Source organism: Megalopta genalis, chromosome 2 (assembly GCF_051020955.1).
Source record: "Megalopta genalis isolate 19385.01 chromosome 2, iyMegGena1_principal, whole genome shotgun sequence".
NCBI lineage: Eukaryota > Metazoa > Arthropoda > Insecta > Hymenoptera > Halictidae > Megalopta > Megalopta genalis.
Window position 1 is genome coordinate 32,807,838 of NC_135014.1, and position 26,414 is coordinate 32,834,251.

Consider the following 26,414-nt stretch of genomic DNA (forward strand, 5'->3'; position numbering starts at 1 on the left):
TTTCATATAATCCAGTGAAAATGGCATTATTATTCTCAATACTTTTGATATACAATAATAATCATTATTAATTAATTAGGTACAGGAACACTTTATCATTCGTGGTAATAATTAAAGATAATCAATTACATACAATAAACTGTTATCAGCCACGGTGCATCGCCTCCAGCCTCGGCGTCATTGAATTCATTTCATGTAGATACTACATTTCTTTTCGTTCTTTTTTTTCTCTCCGTCTCCCGGTGTCTGTTAAAAATTCAAAAATCAGTTTTAGGAAGCCGAGCGCCTACGACTATAAGAATCGAACCAGTATGCGAAGGCCATTCGAGAAGATTTCAATCACACGTTCGATTTTTAAACTTTTCCTTCCGTTTCTCCATTTTTTTTTTTGAATACATACGCACGTAATCAATTTTTTCGTCGCAAGAATCATTTTGAAGTCGAAACAGTGAAACGGAACGGATGTATATCGTCGTTGAGAATTCAATACGAAAAAAATACAGTGTTGTCAAAGTAACGATGCTGATAATTGTTTCTTTTAGCGTTAACGATGCTAATGATTAAGCTTGCAAAGACTACGATGAAGTTTGGAAAAAAATATATACAAAACGCTCGGTGTATCAAATTTATCCTCTCGATATTAGACCCGCTGGTCTCCAATTTATAAGTATCTCTTAACCTTTTTTTTTCTTAGGCTTACTTCGATCTTACTGCACTAAAAAGGCACAATTTTTCGCACCTGATAAAACATTGTGTTACGGTCTAGACACTAACGATTCCTTTTTTTATTTTCCATTTCCACCAAAGTACTTCGTGTTTTCTCCTCCCGTTTCCCCATCCCCATCCCTCCCCCCGAAAAATGCCAATTTCCTTCTTTTTTTTAATGTGTCGCGCTTCTATTTCCCATGTATGTGTTGTGTTATGCGATGCAGGAGCTTATTTTACAATGTCAAATGGGTGATAATGGTGGTACGACAAAACATGATTTGTATTCTTAATATTTTTTTTTTTCACAGTATTTCGAATGGGGGCGATATATTACGTACATTAAAACAGAGCATGTGTATTTCATAATGCACGTAATATACCATCTTACAAACTAATTTGTAATAATGTTCTTTCCTATGTATATCTAAGGCCTATACAGACCTTACTAAGGCGATGAACTACGCGGGCCTTTGTACAGTCGTTTGGAAAACTATGGGAAGTCTTTAAGAGGAAGAAATTATTCATTCAATCAATATACAATGTTGTTTCCCGGCGTCGATGCGATCTGTCCGAACTGATATCGGTGGATAACCAAATTTGCGATCACGATGGTATTCAGTTTTCACGAATTATCTGCTACCGAAAATGAATAAGTTGCTCTTGTTGAAAATTTGGTAAACTCATCGCGTTACTGCAACTTGCCCAGTTTCGTGTAGAACCGATCAAACTAGAATCACGTACATTTCTTTTTGATTTCTTTAGTTTGTATTTTTTGCTTGCAAAACCTTCGCCACAGAAAGGAACGCTTTTTCATAAAAATCATAAGTAAAATTATGTACAATACAGCAACACCATATGCCTTTTCTCGATAATCGGGAAGAAACAAATACGATACAAAATATTATCGTCGAGGGTACCATTTTGATAGGAATTAAAAAGTACATTTCGAAGAAGATACAAATTCTGTAAAAATCAAGTATTAGTCAAGGATCGATATCCAACAAAATCTGTAGTCATCTAAATAAGGTTTTGTTTTTCGTCTTTTTTTTACTTAATAAACATATAATGGTTTTGCTCGGTTAACAGGTTTTCGTTTTGTTTTGTCAATTTTAAAAACACTTGCGCTCGGTCAACCGAAGCGGAAGAAACCGCTTTAGCAACTTCAATATACTAATACCGAGTATCGCCTTTATTAGGTTTCTTCTTCTAGAATGCTGGTCCTCTTAAATAAAATTAGTTGCGGCACTTTATCGAAGTTAGCACGTTCGTTATTGAGAATATCCTTGTTTCAGTCTATCACTCGAGCGCCTTGACTTGCGCCATAACTTTACCCTCCCATAACGGTAAAACTTCAGAATCGTCAGTTATTTCTTCTTGAATAACCTTCGTATCCAAATCCTCGCACTCAGTTTTAAAGAAATATCTAAAAAGAATTATAACAATTGCAAGCAAACGTTTACATTGTAATATGTAAAGTGATATTTGGTTGTACCCACCGATAGCTGCCTTTCTTAGGAAGGTATTCTTTAAACTGCTTTAAAGTGACATTATGACCAGGAATTTTAGTCCTATAAGGAAACTGTTCGTCACAGAAACTGAACACAACGGTGGTAAAATCTCCGATATCTTGCTTCGTTTTCCTTAACGTTGATTGGTTTGATTGAACATAAGATTGACTCTGCATTGTAGGCTCATACGACGATTGCTTAGAAATATTAGAATGGCGTTGTTTGCAACTTGAACGTGCCCTATCTTCCTCGATTAATCTTCTTCTTGCTTCTTCTAATTGGGTTGCCTATTGATAAAATAAGGAATTTGTATAGTAGATGATAATAATAATAATAATAATAATTTTGAACGTTTTTCAAGCAATTTTTAACAACGAAATAGCATTTACTGTATGAGGTTGTGGTAATGGTGGCATTCCTGGGTCGGCAACAAAAGGTTGGGCAGGAACTCCCCACGTTTCCCTATTCGTTCTTTCCAAAGAGCCACTACGAGATCCATACTTCTTCCCATGACGGCTGTGCTTGATATCTTTCTTATCAGTTTCTTTAAGCCATGACAAAAGACGAATATCTTTACTAATCGTCGATGGTGGCGCATCGCTTACAACGCTTACACCACTATCTGTTAATTCCGTCATAGACTTCTTTGTGGCTGATCTCCTAGTCATGTCCGACCTTCGGAATCTCTGGTCATGACCTGTACAGAAATGAATAATGATAGAACAGTGCCTTGTCGTTAATAATTTATTAAAATGATCGAATTTTAAATGTACCTTGAAGATAAAGGTCTTGCTTATGGAGGGAATCGGCATAATCAGATGGCACGGATTTAGATTTAGGCAAGTGAGATCCTAATGAACTCATGGAGCCAGCTCCGACAAGATCGCTGCCTTCTTGGAAATCGTGAATATTACCACTATCTGCTGAAAACGTAGAGAACACATCCTTCTCTTTTCTCTGTTTGTACGAACGTGGATAATTGTGCGTAGAACGTCTTCTTTCAGGCGAATGCAGTCTTGGTGATGAGAGTCCAGGCGATCGAGAAGGCGTTAGGTCCGACCAAACTCGTGACACATGTTGGTCCAGAATTGCTTGATCGTTATCTTCCTCTATCAACAATTTTTCCCTCAGTGCGTCAGCTAGTGCTTTCGGAGCTCCGCTTGGCATCTCCAAAGCAACGTCCTTGTTAATCGTTTCGCCCTCTTGCAAATGCCTATCAAGCTTTTCCTGAGATTCTCTTTCGCGTTTGACATTCTCTAACTTCTCAATAAGCACTTGAGCAAATTCTTCCGGTTTCAATGGATGCATTAGATCACGTGGCACCCGCTGCGTACGGGGGATGATTGTATGATGCGCCATTGGATCACGATTTAAACTAGCTGAATCTTTCATAGCTCTACACTGTCTTATATACTGTTTTTTACTTCGTTGTTTACCCATTGACATTCCATCACTGTAAAAAAGAAACATAAACAAATTATTATTAATAATTAGATCATTTTTAGAAGATCAAATCTTTTACCCTAAGTTAGTATCTCAAGCAAACTATGTGCACTGAAATAGAAGTAAAATTTAGAATGGAGGTGAATACATATTTAAGCATAAAATTGTTAATTATCATTTATCAAAGAGATTCTCACGCAGTAGAAAAGTTATGTACATTTATGTGACATATAATAATATTTAGTACTTTATACAACAATATAGATGGGGTAGCAAATTTCATTAAGTTCACATGACAATTGAATTTTAATTTTTAGAAAGTTAAAAGGAAAAGATTATAACCAGTGCAGAATATTTATTTTTCAATGTGTTCTCTATATTACAGAATTTTTCCTACCGGTGAACCAATACACAAATATTAACAGAATAGAGGGATTTAACTTATAATAGCATTTCAATAAGAACTCGTAGAATAATTAGGCAAACGTTTCCAATGTTTAAAGATAAGTACTAATGACAAATGAAAATTCATTCTTTGTATATTACATAAAATAAAAAAACTTACACTGACGAATCGGTGAGGGACATATTGTCTGATTCTGTTCGTGCATCACTGCTCAAGCTTTGAAGTTCTGAATCCTGTCTGGATACTGGATTGTATGAGGAATATTGTGCGTGCAGTCTGGGTACGAGCATATGATATGGACTAGCTCCATGTTGCAAGTAAATGCTACGAGCACCACGCAAAATGTCAAACCAAAAGGAAAAAACAAAAGATTGGAAAACGTTCTGACAGATATATCGTAAATTTAAAATATAATAGGAAATTAAAACACTCATATAATGTACAATATTTTTTGTATATCACAATATGATTCACACGTTTCAATTGCATTAAAGATTTTTTCAATATTATAAGTGGATGTGTACAAAAACATTATACACTGCAAAACGTTACCAAAAAAATTCACACATCAAGCTTAAAAGTAATACGAGCTAAATAAAGCGTTTAATGCAAATCTAACTTGGAAGCATTCTAGGTAATGAATGTTTTAAATGAAAAAACACATTTATTAAAAAATATGTATATATATATATTACCCAGCATATGCTTCTGGCTTTGGTCGAAGATCCATCGCCCTAGTTTGTTGAGTAGCCATAAGCATATCTTTGGTCAATCTCAGCTCACCCCTCAATTCCCCAGGCGTTTCACTAGCTGAATGTGAGCTATGTACGGAACTAACAAATTCACTGTCTTCGTGGACAGTGGGCAATAAGCTTGGCCCACAAGAAACAGACATCTCTCGACTCGATCCTGAACTAGGACATCCACCAGAATCTGGATTCTGGTAGGACTGTACATATTGAAGATACATATCAGACCGAAGAAAGTTTGGATATGTAGTCTCATTAATGAGGCGTTCGACTTCCAACTGTACAGCATCGAACACCTTCTCGTCCGCCCGTCCTTCCTTAACTCGACGATTAGCCTCCTTTCGTACATCTTCTGGTATAGCTAACTGCGATTTAAGGAAGAACTTTCTGTAGATAAGTTTAACCAATTGATTTATCCTTTCAGGGTCATCTTGTTCCTTGAGACCTTCACACGCAAACCAGAAGTTAAGAGGATTTGCATGTGGTCTGCCTTCTTGATCCAGATATTTCCTGAACAATTCCAAGCCCACTGGATCCTGCAGCAGGGAATGCAGGTTCCTGGCCCACTGCAAACAAGCAGGCGGTGAATCACTTTCCATAGTTGTCGTACTACAGCAACCTTCCGGTTCAAATCCCAAAGGTGCCGAAGCATCGCAACCTGAAGCTGTTGGAGTTGCAAGAGAAGAGCGCCTAGGGGTCAGAGTTGGACTCTGTGGACGGAACCTGCTGACGTAGTTTCCCGTTTCCTCTCCTATAATTAAAATTTGAGATAATTTTATCTTGGTGTTGCTAATTATAATCATGTAAAGTTAACCTATACATTTGACATGTATGACAAGAGCAGGAAAATATAATGAAAGTAACAGAAATTATTTATGTATACAGATGTACTTTTTCATAGTACAAATAATATAATACTACGATACAAATGTAACATTTTCAGGGCATGCAAAAACTTACCAGGCACTGGTGGCCGTGGAGAGTTTTCATTGAAGCAACGTGCTTCGTTCTGTCGAGATCCACTCATCCTATCTATTATGGCCTTCGTGTATTATTTTACGTTCTATGTTTAATTTAGGCCCACGACGCCTCTTAGTGGACATGGTTAATCCAAACCTAGAATAAACAGAAAGAATATTTTGCATAAATATCTTTTTCACAAATAAAAGTAATAAATAAATCATGGATAAATATTAAACATACATACATCATCTTATGAAGCAAATATAACAAAACTAGTTTGTTAATATATAACCATCTTACCCCCATGTAGAAAATAAAAAATATTATGAATAATTTTTATGTCAATCTAAATTATATAAATTTTTTAAATTTCTAGTTTTATATAGTTAACATCAATTTCTATATAGTTCAGGACGTAATATGCTATAGAAGAGCTATATTTTGAATTCAGGGGTATTGAACAATAGACCGAAGCCTAGGGATGCTGGATCGATCGAGCCCTGTGGTGAGTCATATACCAATTAGGCACCTAAGGATGGTTTTCCTATCCCGAAGAACTTTAAGGGCGGAGCCTGACAGAAAAACTGTAGGGTAGCTCCTGGCAGTCTGCGCATTGAAAGATGCCTCTCTATATATCCCTATTGGTCCGCGCAGAACATTTGTGTGGTATTGATCGACAAAAATTATAACGCAATCTATTGAACACTACAGTCAACCCCAAACAGGGCTTGGCCGTAGAATAAAACTCACTGCAGAGTAAAATTTTATTTTGACAGGATGGCTAGATATTAATAGATCTATAGGGTAAGGTATCCTATACAAAGAAAAGGCTATTATATTCCCAGAGGTTCAGCCCATTGTTATGACAGGCTATAGAAATATGATTTCATAAGGATGCCAGCATTTTTGTGCTATATCCTTTTTTTTAGGTAGAAGCAAATCATAATATTGCTGCATGAACCTCTTACTTTAGCATAACATTAATAATGTACGTAATTGTATAATTTAGCATTGAAATGATTGGAGCACATTAATGTTGTGTGAAAATAATAACAAACCATATCATTCTAAATATTGTAATAATTTACTTATTCAATCTGTGTTCAATTATTTTGAACTATTGATTTGAATTTCCACTAAAAAGACAAACTCTCAAGATTGGAATGGATTTACTAATAAAAGAAGACATAAATCTATATAGATGTAGCATTTATATAGGTGAAACATATGCAAAACATTTTCAAACTAAAGGAGTACGCATCTACATAAAAAGAAGATAAAGAATTCAACAGACAAAACTGAAAGGCATACAACACAGACATACACATACGAACATTGATATCGTAATATATAAGTACGTTTACGGTATATAAAAGCTTCAGACAACCATAGAAATCTGATCTCTACCTGCTCGAGAGAGAAAATATGAAATGAAAAGCTGTCATAATGAATCATCTCACTTGAGTGCACATTTCCCTGTATTAAGGGATGAAAAGGAATATATACATACCATTTTGCTAGGAGTTTTCTATACCTGACCTTGAAATCTATCTAGCCGAGTAAAACCTATTATGATCTCTACAACTTTATCGACCTCAATCACTGGCAGTGTTTAACTTCCATTGTTAAAGAACAGAATGAACATGCGATACCACTGTCTACGCGTCTCCAGGCAAACTGAGCTAAGGCTGCGTCCTGACCAGGACCGACGCCACATTGGTACAGGAAGGGTGGAGTAGGGATACAATGTCTGATCTTGTCAGAATGCGAAGCGTTCAGTTCTGATATCTTTACTCTATAAATAATTGTACATTGCTACGATGAAATACAATACCACATTTATTTCCCATAAATGTGAAAATGTATATACCTTTTAACAATCATATCTTTGTACTGATTTATTCTAAACAATATAAATTAATAACAATAACTTAATCACAATATTACTACTTTTTTGAAATGACAACTTATACCTGTTTTAATAATACTGTCTGTTCATAATGACTGTCATTGTAAAAATAGTATTTCAATATCTACAAAACAGTCTATGAAAATTAAAAAATGTATTTTAATAATATATCTAAATTAATTTGCGATTATTAAAAAATGGCTATGTTCACAAAAGTTTCAAAGAGGCTCCTTTAAGACAGTCAAAGATATGAATGAAAATAGTTGATTTCTAATTTCTTAAATATAAAATATTTCTTAATAAAAATTATGCATATGCAATAATCAAAAGTTTTTACACAAAACTGACAGAATTTTCAATCTTTTCATTTGAAAAAGGCATGATGATTTATTTAACTAAAAAATGTTAAATGTAATGAAAATCTTATGTAGAGAGAAGTTTAAGTCATAATTTAATGAACATTAACATAATATAATACATGGGCACGTAGTTGTAACCACCTGTAACAGCGTGTAACAAGTTTACAAAAAAAAGAAACAACTTTATTTACCATTTTTGTTCCGTCTTTTCTAATAGATGGCACTAGTTACACTGTGTTTCGAACTTCAGGACATTTCTAGCTATACATTAAAAATTATTAAACTACCACGTAAAAATGTTATTCTTTCTGTAAAACCGCGTCTGAACTGAAAACAAATTATAAAATTTATTAATTTATATTCTTTTTACACGATTCTTAATATTGCATTTTATCTAACGGAATAAAGAATGGTAACTTTATCTACAAATTTTTATAATTCTATTCCATTAAATGAATTTTTTCGGACTCATGTTTCTTCTTCTATTACTTCATAAAATCATTTCAGGGTATCATAACAGCTATGGAAGAAATTAATATTGTCATTACAGTAATGATTGCATGATTTTAAAATCGTTCAATTTGGGGTGAGAATTTATTATCAATACGACGGAATCTGATGTGATGAACTTGGGAACTATTCTACCTCTTAAATCAGTTGCACTTCAGCCTTAATCATTAACCGAGCGTTTCTGATAGGGATCCGAGGGTGATCCGCTATTCAATGTAGCATACTTCATTAGAATCTTCAATTTTAATAACGACGAAAGTGCGAGAATAATCATTTCAACAGGCACCTTGCACGGTTCTCTAATGTCTTCTTCATTTTCTACTTGCTTAATGATGTCCGTCGTTATAATTATTCGAAGCACGGTACCGTGAGATATAATTATATGTCGAAAGAAATGCGTCGCGTCAAGAACTATTAGGGCTGTTGCACATAACATGAAGATTTTTATATGCGGTGCGGAAACCTTCGATCAATTTCAATTTCGAATAACGACTTATGTCTTCTCGCATGAATGAGATCATACATTTTTTGAATGTACTCCTCTGATTTTTCAATACCGATGAAGTATTCGAGCTATTGTGTATCATTATTTGAACGGATTTGAATATTTTGATCCTCATAATGTTCACTCGAGATTATCCTCCCTCGTTACGTTCGGAATTACATACACATTTCTTCTCATACAATAGACTTCAAACTTTTCGTTCTTTTCATTCAAACTTTTATGATTTAAATAATGAGCGAAATATGTATATTCTGCTATAGTTGTGTGTGATCCAAAGCTCGTGACATTTCGTGAATCCTAATCGAATTCCTAGAAGGTGAAAGTATCCCAGAGCTAACCCCAGAGTGTGGAAAAGCCATCTGGACAGGATACGTACAAAATTCATCTCCGAGCGACACGCTATATTCCCCTTTCGCTTGGTCGGTAAATGCTAGGATCGGCGTTACCCCGCATACCAAGCTGTTTGATATCGACGAGTGAAATACTCAGAATCCATACAAGGAGGTCCCAAGATATTGAAATTTTTCCAACCGTGTAAAAATGTATCAAACCGTACGGAATTTAAATCTCGCATCCTACTAGCATTATCTCCAGTCGCCTGAAAACATTTTTCGGTTTTCTGACAAATGTGGGAACACAATATTAAAATGCAGAATACCGCGTGATTTTCACGGTGTGCGGAGGCTTTTGCATATATTACCAGAAATACGATGAGCACAGAGAACAGGAAATAATCTGTACAAATAATTTCACTAATCGATAAGATACGATCGAATATAACATATTCAACATTAATCAAGCTATCCATTACAAATTCCTTCAATTACGAGTAATCGAAATTGGATACGCTCGTATGAAATCCGAATGTGCTGCATGGTACTCTTCTACGTATTTTACCGAGACGCATAAATGCTTCAAACTTTTAACTTTCATCTACCGGGTGTCTCGAACCGTCGCTTTATTGACCAGCAAAATAGGAACCTGTTTCATCGTTTCGATAACGGTCGTTTCGGCTCGGAAATGAAATCGCCCGTATAAAAAAGTAATACTGTGGATCGACAAGATTTTAAAAAGATTGGTTTTTAGTACTGAAACCGAGAGAGAACGAACCCCGCGAAGGCGACGAAAAGGTCACGAAGAAAAAGGTGCTTCCCATTGTGTGCATTCCTCCGAATGCATTAACATTTTCTGAAGGTAGGCGATATTTTTCCTTGTCGAGAAAAAGCGATCGAAGAAATGACAAGTATTTCGGAGTCACCAGTTAGATGACGAGGCGAGGGAAGGGCCCCAGCTTTCAAAGAGCGTGCTTCGCCGAGCGAGGCGTTCCGAAAACCTGTAATTACGGACCCGACGTACATCAAGCGGTGCCGCCAGCCGCCAGCCACCAGCCGGCGAGGTCTGTGTCTTCCATCTCCCTTTTTGCCTTCTTCTCTCCTTCATCGCCTTCCTCGTCCTCCTTCTTGCCTTTACCTGTGCCGTCCCGTTCGTGGCTTTCTTTCCACCCGTCTCTGTTTCCTTCTCTCTCTCTCCCCCTCCCTTATCCCTCTCTCTCTCTGTCTCGCGCGCACGGTTTGCTTCGCATTCGCTCTTCTCTGTTTTCTTTTCTCTTTTGTCTCTCTTTCGTTCTTTCTGTCCACTTTGAGCGGCCTCCCGCTTCGACTCCGACAGCGGTCCACCTTATTTGACCCTTCCCCCCCCTCCCCTCCATGGTCTGCGTCCAAAGGGCTCTCCGATTCCTCTTTTATTTTACCCTCTTACTTTACTTACTTACTCACTCTCGGTTTCTTTCTATTTCTTCTCCGTTTCTTCGACGTCTCCTTCTTTTTACCTCACTTCCCCCTCCTCTCACTCTCTCTCTCTCTTTCTTTCTCCGCCTTTCCCTCCATCTTTTTCACATCTTAGATTGCCGTGTCGGCAATCGCGGCTTGCTACTTGGAATTGTCCGAAAAACAGAGTACGAAGAAAAGAGAAACATAGCGGAGGAAGAGGAGGCGAAGAAGAGTCGCCGATATCTTTCGGTTGTCTTTCCGGTTTCTTTGTTTCATTTCCATCGGCGTTCCTTTTCGATCCGCCCCGCTACCAGCGGATCCTGGCGCTGTTTGAAATTTGTACGGTTCTCTGTACCCTCATTGTTCTGCCGTATCTTCGGCGAGATTGTTCCTGCTCCGTCGGTAACGGTAACGGGATAAAACCGTGACGGTTGTACACGGATCCATGATAAATATCGTCGAATTGCTTTCTTCCTTTTAAGTGGAATTCGTTGTTTCGACGTATAGTCCAGATTACGTGCATTCAGAGAGGCCCCAGGTGTTTCATGAGATATCCGGTTAATTGTGATCATTCGTCGGAGGTCGGCAGTACAGAAAAATCTAGGTACGGCACTAGGCAATCCGAAGCTCCTCAAACGAGAAAAGCACACATGGCGCCCATTCAGCTAACCCTTTCAGCTTTCTCCCTTCCCTCCTGGTACCTGTAAGTTTCCTACCAACCCACCCAGTCATCCTCCTCCTCATGCGTCACCTCCTTTTTTCCTTCTTCCACCTTCGGGTCGCGCAGCTTCGGTAAAATCTCTTTTACGCGCCCAACCGAGGAACTCTGTCTCAGACGACTCCTATATGCTTTTCTTACGGCGACCATTTAAATTTCCACATGGCTTTACAGAGCATAATTCGAATTTTTTATCTTTCTCGATTTTCCGTTCGTTCCTCTTACCGACTTCCCCCCCTTCTCTCTCTCTCTCTCTCTGCATTTCTATCTTTCTTGCTCTGTTTTTCGCCACGTAGCAGACAGTTACAAAACTTTTCGTTAACACGACCGCAGAGATTTCTGCTCTCCGTTTGGGAGAATTTTAAGGAAAAGTCTTCCGGGAATACTGGAGTCGAATAAACGGAGTACATCAGAAACGAATCGGGGAAAGTTTGAAGTTTTTTCAATCATTTTTAAGTTACATATACATAATTCTGCAAAACGTTTGGCATTCATTATTTTTAGTATGACACAGATGCAGTTAATCCATTGTATTTCAAGAATACTGTATCGCGCGCGCGCGCGTACTTTAACGATCGAAATTCAATTAAATGAGTTTCATATTACGACATTGTACGACGAGGAAGAGGGACACTGTAACTTATATTCCTTTAAGCTCCAAAATCATTAGCAGAATTTTTTGTAATAGATAACAAGTGCGGTACATGGCATGTCGAGCGGAGAGAGAGTTCCTGCGTTGCCACTCTAAACCCTTGCGTGGATTCGTTAACTTTTTGCTTCGCGAGTTAAAGGAAATCTGAAATTAATTTGGGAGGTCGTCATTACGACTAAATAAAACTTCCTTCAGAAGCCCTGCTACGTTTCTGGATCTGTGATGTTTTTTTATGTAAGCGTATATATTAAATAGGATTGTGAATTAATTATCTTCAAAGGAAGTGTCGTAAAGATACGATAATGTCGTGTTTCATGTCAATTCTCGTACAACCGTAAACGAAAAAAAAAAGAAACAAAAAACTGTAGAAGAATATTTTGCGGTAAGTTGAGAAGACAATTGCGTGACTACTTCTTTTTTCCATCTATCGACCCTGTGTATACGTGTTTGTAACTAGTAATCAACATCCGACAAGAAGAGAACTTTTCTTATCAACCGCATCGGGCACGAGAGGTTCTTGACAATGACACGAGGAGACCATTGATCTACCCTTTCTAGTCTCGAGGCACTTACTCCCCTTAAAATAAGGGTTAAAATATAGCAGGCGCGTGTAAGCTTCAGATCGCTCGGTAAACTCCCGGGCAGACCATGCAATATTAATAACGTTTCCAAAGGGTATTTCCTTTCAAAGGCGCCGAGGGAAGTTTTATCGATATCGAACGTCCATTACGACAACGAAGGTTATCAATTAAATAATAAGGGGAGCGTTATCGGGTCGAAACGGAAATGATCCCGATCAGGCCATAAACACCGGCTTCTAAAGTCTTTTGAAGTACCGACAAGGATTTGTTGGTGAAAGACCGAGCGGAAACGGTCAAAGGCGTGTCACCGTTATCGCCAGATGACTTTATGTAGTGGTATTATGCCTCGCGAGCTGCGAATCTTTCAAAGAAACTTCTAAGGGACCGCTCGGCCGGCAGCTACACCGACCGTCGGTCGTCGACCGTCACGACCGCCGCGACCGTCGACCGCCGACTCTCGACCATCGACTTAGGAGAATGTTCACTGACGTGTCAAGATTCTTCGTCGCCCCGCCTTTCTCTTCTTAATTCCGATTGACCTTCATTCATCTCGCCGGATTATGCGTATGCTTCAATTTATTCGATGTGATTTTCGTCCCAATTTTCGGTTCCAAACGAAAAGAATTTGAATTTTCAAAGAAAAATCGTACTTGGTATTCCCTGCGTGGAAAATTAGTTACTAATTTTCGAGTATCGGCTAACAGGATTTTCAAATTTAAATTTAAACGTGGGCGCCAATACCACGCTAGTCAAGATAATAAGTGACCCTTGTATCACGGCAGTGAAATAACGGAAAAACAAAAGTATAAAGGATAATGGAAGCGTAAACAGTGAACTGAAATCATTTTTGAAATTAATACCTTGATCCTGTAATGGTATGATGGGCTGTCTTCGTTGGAACGACTTCATATTCGTGCTTCGTTTAAGAATATAGTTTACATGCCTCCAAGGCGAAGATTTGTTTACGAGTCGCTTTTAAATGTTCACAGATCGCATACGGCTATTTCGTATGTAAAATTGAATGATTTGATACTACGCCATCATTCGAGCATCTCGATGCATTGTTTCTACGTAAGGTTCGTTTAAAAATCACATTTAAGTCGGCGGAAACGGGATCCAGAATTCCGTTCGTCGCAAACGACATCTGGTAGCGGAAGCAAGATAAATCACAATTGTAGCTCACACGCGAAAGGATTGTATCAATCGCACAGGAACTATAGTTTTTAGGTGGTTGCAGTGTCCGCAGGAAATCTCGGGAATAAGGTTTTCCAGATAAAAACATCCGAGTTGTCGAGCAGCCTGCATGCTTCTGCTGGTTCGCCTCAATGCATTTCTGTCTTCTTCTTCGTTTTGTTTGCGGTCACGCATTTCATCAGTTGGGTAAAACAGAACACGAAACATTTCCTCGGGATCATTTGCCATGCTGAATTTATACGGTGATAATTCTCGCCGATCCGGTGTATTTTCACAGAGCAGACGAACAGTCTTTTTTTCACTGCGGCAACAATGCTTAATTATCCTTAAAGCTTATTCTATAAGCTGATTCGGTGATATCCGATACCAACGGGCTACGTCCATGGCAGATTCGTGCAGGAGTTTCGATTAATCTTATACGGTCCGTCGGTTTTAATTTCATGAGTTATCGGAAAAATACGATATTCAAGTTGCAAAAAGGATTCGTTGAAACTCTCTGAACACATATCAAGAACATTTTCATTCGAACACTTTCATTACTTTCATGATTGACACCGGGAGCTTCGTCATCACAGGTCGCGTTGCCAACTATCCCCCCCCCCCCGCGCTTAATGTCCTTTGATTATCTCCATGCGGCTACCGGGAAAAATTTGGTACCTAATTTCGATGCACCGAAACGTGGTGTTTCCGTTGGTTGAAGATATTACGGTGGTGTAACAAAATCGTCGTCTGCTCGAGTAAATTGATTCGAGTCTTCTGGTTTATATGGGATCTGTTTAGCCTTTCAGCGACCGAAGAAAATGTCAGCACGTCGATCGCGTACTCCGATTGAAATTCAATGAAAAATTCGAGAAGCGAACGCGTTCCTCCGCGAATAAGACTGCCACTCGAAACTTTATTCTGTGAAATCTTTTTCGTCGGTGTATACCGAATCAGCGAAACGAGCAGAAAAACAAGGGCTGAAGGAACGGCTCCGGTTGAATGTGAATACGACAAAGGATGCCGAGGAAGACCTGTGCCCCATACAACGTACACGGTAAGACTGAAACTACACAGTGACCGTAGAGCCAAGGGAGAGCGAGTATTATCTCTCTCCCTCGCTTTTTCCTCCTCTCTCCTGCACCGTCCTTCTTCTTCTTCTTTTCTTCCTTACTCTGCCACACCTCCCTTACGGCCACAACTGCCTCCCTCCCTCTTTCTCTCTTTCTCTCGTACACTCCCCTTCCTTTTCCGCTTCTTGGCCATGGTGGACGGCGGGACAAAAAAGTGGTAGGGTCCAGGTATAAGGGCAAATTCTGAGCTATACATGTGTATATGTATATATACCTATCCATACTTTAAAACTCTTACGGAAACATGGGGATTTTCATAAATTTGAACAAGTTGTTTGCCTTAGCTGCCGGGATAAACAATTTCCAGTCGCTAAAAAATTGAACAGGCAGCTCCAGCCAAGTAGAAATAAGTCCCCGGAACCGTGACATTTTCAACGGATTTTTAAGCTTTCAAACTTTTACGAATCTCTCGTCGTCTTGGTGCTTCGTGTACGGCGAGTCTTTAACATGTGTACGAGATTTGTTTTTTCTTTTACCAAGAAGTTCTTGAACACGATTACAGATTGCTCGAGGTTTTCATGCATGAATATTACAATTGCAGTAACGTTTATTGTATTTAGTGATTCGCGCGAATCGTAACAGTTCGAGTGCGTTTACGCTTGCCTTTATCTTCCTCGAATCAGTGAAACGAAGGATCAGAAACCGTGGAAAAAACTGAATTAAGTGTTCGCCTAAACGCATAAAGTGCCGCGATAAGGAAGATTAAAGAATAAGGAAAATATCCGTCTATCATCAGCCCATGTCGTATCCAGACGATCTCTTTAATTCCATGTTCAATGAAACCCGATTGAAGTCGTTGCCAAACGACCATTTGCCTTCAGGTAAATTACAAGCTACCGACAACCCAGCCATCTTAGCAGCGAATCCGTCATGGCGTTTCGCTCCGGATAGAAAACAATTGGCAACAATTACGTTTACGATGCTTTCGTGACACGGTCATCATCGTAAAACTGCATCTAGAAAATGACCGAATGCTCCTGGAGTTCCAGATTCCCAGCAACATTTCCGCTCGAAAAAAAAGAAAAACGAGAAATCCAAGCTGGACACGTATCCGAAGCCCGCTAATCCCATTAGGCCGGCGCTAAACGTGAGTTTCGGTTCGCGGACGGACGAGAAGTCGATGGAAATTAAATTATTATGATAATAACGAGAGAAAAGGGGGGCACGGGGGGCCGCGAAACGGAACAGGAAATTATGAAAAGTGGAAGGAAAGTGGCGAGGAACGGTCTGCAGAGAAAGACAAGTTACGAAAAGACCGTTTGCGAGCAGAAGCGAGAAACTATATAGCAATGCATCGGTGCCACTTGCGCCAGACGTGCACGAGAGAGATGCGACTACGCAAAAAGGGAAAAACGAGCGGTGGTGAGAGAGAGGAGAGAGAGCGAGAGAGAGAGAGGAGAGCGTGACGGTGGAGCGAGAGAGTCGGGGATAAAGAGCGGGACAGACGTCGGCCGTGGAAGAGGGGGGAGGAAGAGGGAGAATTACGATGAGAGGGTATAAGAGAAGGAGAATCTCCGTTTGATCTTGCCGCCGCACGCGATCCCACACACATGTATGCATGTTTCTCTGGCCTCTCAATATGGATTCGCATGAATGCACTAACACATCGCGTCAGTTAAAATCTCTCTTCTCTCTCACCTTGGCTCTCAGTCCTGTTTCGATCGGCGGTGTGCACGCCGGGCACTCTGTTGCTCTTGGATGTGTATAATAAACACCGTGCGAGCCAACTCAGCCGAGTCGCCTATAATTTCTCGCGGAAAATTATATGTTAATGCGCCCTTAATGGCGTCGTTCGTTAACGGGATCGTTGTACAAGCCCGAGGGATAGAACCGTGCCGGAGAGCGCGATTCGATTCGCTCGAGCATGCCGCGCGCGAGTCGTCAATTCAACCAGACCCCGGTCATAGTTTCTTGTATTGCCTTTTCTTATCGAATATGCCCCTTACGTATCCGCGCTCGCTCGCTCTCTCCCTCTCTCTCTCTCTCTTTTTTTTCGCGCGCGAGCGAGCGATTCTCGAGCAAAAATTCTTGGAAAATATCCTTAAGGCTGATATTTTATTTAATGTGCCCATGCGAGCGCGCCGAGCATTTAAACCACCGCTCCGCTCCTCCCAGCTCTCGCGCATAGCTCTCCACGCAGCCGGCTCTGCGTGCATTCGACCTGCTTGCAAATGATTTTTTTTGGCCCCGAACTTTTTCGATTACAAAACGACCGGAATATTTCAATAACCGTTCTTTCTGCAAAAGTCGGTTTTTCGGTGCGCGCGCGCGCGCGCGCGACACCCGTGCACGGCTCTCGCGCGAACTTCTTTGCGACCGGCCGCACCGACAAAGAAACTGTTACCGTTCGGCCAGTTTTTCTAAGGTACAGTAATTGCGGTAATTTGTGAGCCAGGCGCAAAAGTCCCGAAGGAAACTTACTTCCTTGTGCCCGGGGACACGTTGAGAGAGACCGCGTGTACAATCTCCGCTCATTATCGATGTGTAATAACGCCGCGGAAACATTAATTACTAATGGACGCTTTGCACCTCGGATTGGCATCGGCGCGGAGGCTTTCAATCTATTTTTAAGGCCTGATTCAGAGAGAGAGAGAGAGGCTGTAAGCCTCGAGAAATTCGTTAATAATGTGTGCACCGTGTGGAACGAAACAATTTCAATTGGATGCTGAATTGAAAATTATAAGCACATACACCGACAACGAAACAGGGCACTTGTCCTGTTTCCAAAACTACAGCGCATCAAACGTTAGGACACAGACACGGTCCATTGTCTATTCCGTTTTGTGCCGCATCTCTTTGTTTCAAAGCTCCGCTGATATTGTAAGCTGTCGTCTAGTGGCTTTGGGACGCTTTTTCCTTTTTTTTTAATCAGCAAGTGTTTAGGAATGCCGACGATGTTAATTACGATGGAACGACGTCCTGTTTCGGTTTCGCATACTTCGGCACGATTCAATCAAGAACCGTGAACGCGGCGCGCGTCCTCGAATGGATTTGCATGATCCTGGCCGCCGCGTTTTCCGCTGTCCGTTCTAGGATGCGATCGCGAGGAGGATGCACGCACGAAGCCAGAAGGTTAATCGAACCCTGCCCGCACGAAAAATCAGTTACCGTGATTGGAATCGGCGATTATGCAAAACGTTTGCGCGCCGGTATCGTTCCCGGTAAGAGGATAAAGACGATACGCGCGGCGGCAGAGGTTCCCGAAGGTAATACTCATGACTGTTTGATCGGCCTCTTCGGACAGAGAGAATTTCCCGTGGGTCCACGGCAGCGGAACAAAGTCCTCAAAGAATGAAGATCGCCCAGCTAAAAACGTGGCAAGAGAAGTGGCGCCTTTGACCCTCATTGTCTGCGCTCTTTGCCCGTCGCATGCACGGCCTAATGGACTCTGTTTATCTTTTTCGCTTTCTTCTCTTCCCCCCTTCGTCTCATTCGCGACAATACAGACATACTCCCCCTCTGTTCAACCCCACCCTAAACCCTTTCCTTATGCGCGTAACTAGACTTAACTGCACCCGGTTCCTTTCTACCTCGATCACGGCGACGATTTTCGCCTTCTTCGACTTTCCCTTCTATCCTCGGGGGACGGGCGTCTTTGACGGCTTCATTCGTCCCTCGGATCTGTTCTAATTCCTCGAGAAATATCCTCGAACCTCGAGGATTGATCGATTCCACTTATTAGACCCGGTGGTATTAACTAATAATTCGTCCCCGAGTCCACAGAGAATGGAAAGTTAAGCGAGCCCTAAAGGACTTTACGCCATCGCTGTTAGTGGAGCCAATGGTTCAGTTCCGAATTTTCTATACGAAGCTGATTCTGATGCTAATGGTATTATGTTCGAACGTAAGGGGGTTGAAAGAGAGAGAGAAATTGTTTGGGAGGGTTCTTCGAGAGAAGTTAGTTGTTGGTTTATGAAATTGCCATTGCTATTGGGGATTTTTATTAAGAAGTCCGTCGCTGGTAATCTTTAATTTTTAAAGGACTATTAACACCTCCTGGGCGGGGGTATTCTTTCGGATCCCTTGGTAGATTCAAAATGGTAATAAAAATGTCAGGCGTGACGGCATCAAAGCCGCCGCGCGTCGAGGCCATGCCCGGGCGCTGAAGACATCAAAACAAGCGCCGCGACATCAATCGATGCCGATTCTTAAAGTTTAATTTACGACTTTCCTTATCTCCAGCCACGGTTCGAGCTGTCAAAGCCCGTCCCGAAGGTGTTGTACACCGAAGCTGTCGTGCACTAATAAAGAATTTTAGTATCCGAGATGGTTCCGGCTATCTTGACCAACCCTTGTACAGGCACGCAAACGAAAACAACGAAATCAATTTGTGCGTTTCTCTACAGCTGAGAACGAAGAATCACAGATCTCAGGTGGTTTCGTGGAAGTTTAAGTTACGGTGACCGTCGCAACATACAGGGTTCCCCGGAAAGAATCATCCGATTTCAGAAATTTATATTTTAAAAAATTACACACAGAAAATTATAATTCAAACACGAATATAACGGGAAAATGTGCGAGTTTTACTTTTTACCCCATTGGCACTTGGAGGTTCGGGATTTTCTTAACACGGAACTACCAAACCGTTAGATTGGTCGCAGTTCATCCGATAATATGGTTCTACACAGTTGGCCTCCGAGATCACCCGACCTAATCCCATGCGACTTCTTCCTTTGGGGATTTGTGATGGATCTTGTCTTTGTACCACCTTTACCTACAAGTGTAAATGAACTGAAAAAAAACGCATTTGTGATGCTGTACGAACAATTACCAGAGATACATTACACCGTGTTTGGCAAGAACTTTCATATCGCAATGATATCATACGTGTAACGAAAGGAAGTCATATTGAACACTTGTAAACAAAAACTCGCACATTTTCCCCGTTATATTCGTGTTTGAATCCTAATTTTCTGTGTGTAATTTTTTAAAATATAAATTTCTGAAATCGGATGATTCTTTCCGGGGAACCCTGTATATAAATGCAAAATTCAATTCCATATATTTTTGCAACAAAAGGAATAGAATGAAACACGGGGGATTTCTTTTAGGTCAAAACGGTTGCAAGAGGGTTGCCGGGGTAAAATCTAGCTCGCTGTCTGGCATCCGTGCAAAACGTGTGCCGACGAATCCGACCGTCTGTTCCTTAAAAATGTTCCGGTTCATCGACGTCTCGCGTCGTACGTATAATTGCATGTAGATATATTCGGTTTTGGAGTATCCGAGGCGTGCGCGCGGCACACACACACACAGTGATGTACTACACAGTGATATATACCAGGTGGCCTCTCAGTCGCACAAGAGGGACTGACACACAAATTGAGCCGAGCGACGCAACGACACCGGGAAACTGGATGACAAAAGGGTGGTGATGGAGGTGGCGGTGGTGCCGGCGGTGGCGGAACGGGAACAGAAGAATGGTGGGGAGCAAACAGTGAGAACAGTGCTACAGACAATAGAGACAATTATTGCACACAGACACGAAGATGATGGATCAAACGCGGTACCATTTCGGCGCCCTCTTTATCTTCTTTCACTTATCTTTGCCGCTTGCCCCCTCCCACCCCCGCGTGCACGCAACCGCCGCAGCTCGCCGTCCGCCCCCGCGAGCATTCTTTCTTCTTATCATAACAGTTTCCGCGTTGATTTCCTCGTTTTACCCTGTTTAAGCGTTTGCTAGAGGTATGCGAGACACGATTCAACACGTGCCCCGCACACCAAGCCGATCGGTTTCGCGGAAATTACTACGCGGACACGTCGCTTTCGTAGGATGAACCTATCATTTCGCGAAATAACGTATCTCTTTCGCGGAGTATACCTGGGAAAGTATACCGTAGAAAAAGTAGAGTGAACGCTGACAGGACTTATGCCGGGTATACATGCATCGCATCTGGCGCCAGTTGCTTTCTCGCGTTGTTCTCCACTATTCATGATCAATTTTCCATCGATGTAATATACCCGATGTTGTAACGCACGTACACCGACACGGTCGAGTCATCATTTTTCTGTATTCTCGAGAATATCGCGGAATATATTATTCGGAATATATTATTATATCGCGGAGAATATTGCGCGGCCGAAACGAACGACGACATCGATATATCAACGATTGCGCGAAATATGTATGCCGAGAAACTCGTGTCGAGACATAAATCAATATTCGGCACGATAATTTCAAGCGTACACGTATCGCGATTGTTACCAACAATTGAACGGCAATTATATGTTTGTCGTGAGTAATTATACGTTAACGAACGGCGCGCATCGAGAACACACGATACCCTTGGCTGTGATTAAATAATCTTTTGTTAAAAATGTCGGGCGCGGTTTTTCCTGTGACCGACCTTGAAGTTCGTAACACACGATCCGAAGCGTCGCGCTTTGACCGCGTTGCGAACCGCTTCGTGCAAATAAAAGAGCAAACTACTCGAACAATTTATAATAGATCAAAGGAATCGGAACTATACATGCATGTGCGGCAGATTATAGAGAGCTTCCATTGTACGTAGAGGCAACGTTATAAAAGAACATCGCTATCGGTTCGAATCGATTGTTCTTTGATGCCTGTGCGCGCGACGACACTTGTCAGAAATTATGATCGGCGGATTTAAAGAGTTATTTCAGGTCATAGGGTTAAGTGAACCACCTTGTATAAAAGGGAGCAACGTATGAGCCACCCTCTGTTGTCGCGGCGCACACGTTTGTGGGAATCCCCTAGGCGGCGGGGCCGAAGATCGGAAGAGTGGGCGGGACCATTTGTGATCGTGTCGTTTGATACCACGTGCTCGATGTGGTTAAAGCACAGGGGGGACTTCACGTTCTCTCATTTTGATATCAAAGAGTCCTCTCACAAGAATCTCTAAATCGATGTTCTTTGACTTTATAAAGCTCTCGTCCGCCAATGTCCCGTCGCCGCGCCGCGCCGAGCCGAGCCGAGCCGAGTCGAGCCGCGCGCGCGGCTTCTCCTTCATCTTCTGTTATTCTTAACTTTTATTTTCGCGCGACCCTTCCGCCTCCCTCCTGCACGACGAAAGTGACTGGGCAGAAGCTGTCGCTTTATTGCCGATAATTGCGGAAGAGGAAGGGTTGTTGCTCGAGGACGCTCATTAGGGACAATTAACCGAAAGCTCGGACCGCTTCTGCTTTCATCTGCACGCGCAGTTGTAGCGGAACTTGTCATAGAAAATTAGTCGTTTCTACGTTTGACGAGTCACCGGCTAATGATACTCGGAAACAACGAAAATGCTCGGTAACATCGAACGTGAATCGGGCCCGTTACAGCACCCCGTGGTTGGTTCAAGTCACAGCTGCTTGAACCGCAAACAAAGGGGTGTTTGACAATCAGCTCGATGATCCCTAACAACGCGTGAAATGATTCGAACGATTTTTTTCTACTCCATATAGCAGTCAAGATACTAGGCGGCGGGCGGCTGCTGTCCTTTGAGGGTTGGTTTCACCCCTAAAAGCCATTTTTGCGCCGGAACCCTCGACGAGGCAGCAAACTTTAGAAAAAAAAAGACGGGGTGGGGGTGGGGGTGGGTATTGAAGGAAGGGGGGCGTCAGTCAGAAACGTTTCGAGTAACCGATGTTCCATTGTACAGGGAAGACCAAAGGCGAAGATGACAATATTAAGAAAGCTTGAAGAAACCTTCACCGTAAAGGTTTATTGGCGTGAAGGAGTGTGGAGCGTGTCTACATCAAAGCGACCGCTTCTCTGAACTCTATTCCCTTTCTACTTGAACCCTCGCGCCGTCATCTCGTCACCACCTCCACTTCTATCAACTACCACCGGCGTCCATTCGCTCTGCCAAGATTGTGCACGCAACCAGACACTCACCCCCGAATGTGTACCCCACCGCGTTTACCACCTATGAGGCTACCCTGCACCGCTGGTGGTTATTAACATCCATTACCATCTCAAACGAGACGCATTGCGACGTACGATCGAAACGCAGCACCGAATAAACCTGCTCTGATATTATTTTTTTCCCCCGTCGTACCACCACCACCACCCCCTCCCCCTCCCTGCCTTATTACCTGTCTAGCGGCTCGGCATTAATTAGCAAAACTGCTCACACGCACTCGAAACTCTCGAATATTTGAAACTAAAATACGTTCCTGCCGAACTGGTCCGAGCTTTTTATAATCATTACCGATGTGGGAAACAGGTAGTTCCAGTTTTTGGAAATTCAACTGTATTTGTTTATGCAACCAGACGGATTACGGGCCGGTTTCCTCTTCCGGTTCGGATCAAAGCCGTTCTCTGTTCGAGTTCATTATTTCGAAGGGACGACCGGTATGAAATCACTCGCCGGTTATTTATAGGTAATATAATTGTATTCGAAGTGTCCTGAATAATGTTTTAGCATGCTTATTTACGTGGAGTAGTAATTATTACAGTTTAACTAGCACGGTGGAGGGGGATGGGTGGGGGAGGGGATAACATCTCCCGGCAATTATTTTAATCGCGTTTGATTGTCCGACGAGGTTAGGATCGTTACTCAACAATAATACTAATATGAAGAAAAGCGCTTGCTCTCAAGATTACATTCATCCGTGCATACACCGTGACATTTGCATAAACAGCGTTCTCTTCCGCCCCTAAGGGTCCAATGAGTAATGCTGTCTTAATTATTCGTAGGATTTATCGTGAATCGTCAATTACGGAGGCAAAGCATGATATAAACTGGAGGGATCCACGTCGTCTCGACGGCCGTATTGGGGTTTGCTGAATAATTTATAAAACTGCTAATTGATATTCGATTGACGGGAGCGTAGACCTAGAGTAGGTAGCGTAACATGTATATTGTTTTGATGAAGATAGAGCACATGTAGCGACGCAGAAGTGTACGGCGGGATAAAAATGGAGGAAAACTACGGACGGAGGACGTGGAACCGGAACGATCGAGATGGCTCGACGGCAGGAAGGAGGAGCAAAAAAAAGGGGGAAGTAAATAAAAAGAAATTTAAGAAAAAAAACCGAATGGAGCACGGGCAAGGGAAAAAAAAGAGGGAGAGAAAGAGGGAGAAGGTAGGCCACGAGAAAACGAAACTGCGACTGGCAGAAAAGCTGGTTGGAACGACTCGAGAAGAAAACGCACCGCTGCGTTCGGCGGTGGGCACGTCAAGAAAGAGAGCACACAATTCGTGAATACACGTTTCCCCGAGACGCGCAAAGCTCTCGTGGCTGGAAGCCGAGAGCAAAAGAGAGGGACCGGGTAGGAAAGATGGACGGAGGGATAGAGAGAGAGAGAGTTGATCCTCTGCGAAAGAAAAAGGTGGAGGAGAGGAAAGAGAGACAGAGACGCACAAGTGCACGGTGTTACGGGCAAGAAAGGGACGGGTAGCAAACGAAAGGAAGCGAGGAGGAAGCAGAAGGAAATAAAAATCGGTGTAAGAGAGGGGAAGGGACGGAAAACTGACCAGAGAGACGGGAAATAAATAAAAACGAATGCGCGAGAGAGGTGTAAACAATCGTAGAGTATTTCGGAGCAGAGGCTTTTCGGTAAAACGCTCGTTAGGAGAACGACGTCGGTTACGTTTTCCCGAGGTAGGTATCCTTGATGTGCTAGGCAAAACACCGTCAGTTTGGTGGTGGATGCTTTCGAGTCCGGTAGCCGCGCGGTGCTTCGACAGGAAGGAGCGATGGTCTGGTAAGGAAAAGGTACAGAAGGCGGCTGAGGACGAGCAAGAGAATAAGGAGGGAAGACGAAATAAAGGCGGTGTAGAGAAGGAACACAGAAAGAGAGGGAGTGGGAGAGAGAGAGACAGAGAAACCAAGCTAGAGAGAGAGAGAGAGAGAGAGAGAGAGACAGAGGGGAAAGGGAGTAGGATAGAGAAAGAGAAGTAGACAGAAGACCAGAGCTGGAGAGGAGGTTCGACGGAGAGAGAGAGAGAGACGGGACTTGGGTAACGAAAAAGACAAACAGATTTTAAGAAAGGAATCGGCACTCTGAAAAGAGAAAAGACGGTAAACGGACTTACTCGGTATGTCCAACGGAGCCTGTATTTGCTAATGCCGTGGTGACGACGCGTTTGTCCGGCGAGACCGACGTTCCATGCTCGAAAATGTCAACTCTTGATCGAGAAATGGTACGAGCCGAAACGCAGACACATCGTAGCTCTCTTTCTCGTCCTTACTTTCTCGCTCTCTCCTAGCGACGACGATGATTCGGCGTGAACTCTCGACACTTCGACACAACGCACACACGCACCACACTCGCGGAGAATAATAGACACCGTGCGAATCCTGCTGGGTAACGAAGCCGGCTCGACACGCGGAAGGCATGCAAAGTGTTTCCCGGCCGCATCGAATAAACAGAAACGACGATGGAGTCACGGGAAATCGGACACGATGGAACTAGGCATTTCGCGGCTCGTCTCTCAGGCACATCTTGGTCGCCATCGAGATCTAACACGAGTGCGCGCGCGGGACGCGCACTCTCGCGGACCCTGCACAAACCCGCTCCTTCAAAGGCCGGCCAATCAACGGGCCGCATGGCCTATGCCCTTGCCGCGAGCAGTCCTGTATCTAGCTGACGTGCCGTCATTCATTCATCTCCTGGAATTTTCTTTTCGACGAACTTCCACGGAACAATCGATCCCTCGGCACCGATCATCGGCCCGGCGACCCGGCCTCGACTCGCGCCTCACGATTTCCCCGGATAATCTTAATTCATTTTGTTTTCTTTCCCACGACATTACTAATTAATGTTACTACCGAGAAGTGCGCGCCCACAGACGCACAAACACCGACGCCCGCCTATATGAACGCGACGGGCCGTTGCCAGTCACGTATCTAATTGATTTAGCACCTTTGTGGCTGGAACATTTTTTCGGAAAATACAGTTTCCGGTGGAAAATGGTTAGACTCGGTGTAGTTTGCTTTTGTTCGTTTAATGGAAATTCGAAAGAATTAAATATATCGCCAGTAACATTCAAATTGATATTATATAGAATTTATGGAAAAATTTATATTTCTCTCATCTATTTAGAAATTATTTGTTATATATTTAAAAAATGTATTTAATGAATCTAGTTAGCATCTCGAGTTATTTAATGTATACTAAAATATTCTATCGTTTTTCTAATGAATTATTTATCTTGTACCATTAAATTCATGTATGAATTTTAAAAGGTATTGCATACGTCATGCGATTGTGAACAACAAATCTTATAGGAAAAATTTATTCCAAGATATTATTTTTGCAAAATAAAATAAAATAATTGTTAATCAAATTTTAAAATATAAATGAAACATCGTTGATAAGTTCTGAAAATAAAATTGCAATGATGCTGACCAATTTCTACAGTAGAAACAAACGAATA

General features: G+C 42.0%; 1 protein-coding gene across 4 annotated transcripts; it reads right to left on the reverse strand.

The window, feature by feature from the left end:
* Axn (protein axin) lies at window positions 1–25,712 on the reverse strand. Of its 4 annotated transcripts, none has more exons than XM_033478875.2 (8): window positions 25,071–25,697; window positions 5,775–5,930; window positions 4,761–5,565; window positions 4,225–4,389; window positions 2,990–3,669; window positions 2,606–2,913; window positions 2,205–2,503; window positions 1–2,131 (listed from the first exon to the last, which is right to left on the reverse strand). In XM_033478875.2, exons 2-8 carry the CDS (start codon window positions 5,839–5,841, stop codon window positions 2,005–2,007), a joined length of 2,451 nt encoding a protein of 816 aa, XP_033334766.1. In that variant the 5' UTR covers window positions 5,842–5,930; window positions 25,071–25,697; the 3' UTR covers window positions 1–2,004. The 4 variants fall into 4 exon arrangements, with proteins under 4 accessions (XP_033334766.1, XP_033334768.1, XP_033334767.1 ...); XM_033478877.2 differs by lacking the exon at window positions 25,071–25,697 and adding an exon at window positions 13,641–14,998; XM_033478876.2 differs by lacking the exon at window positions 25,071–25,697 and adding an exon at window positions 7,288–7,456.
* Window positions 25,713–26,414: the final 702 nt, after the last annotated feature.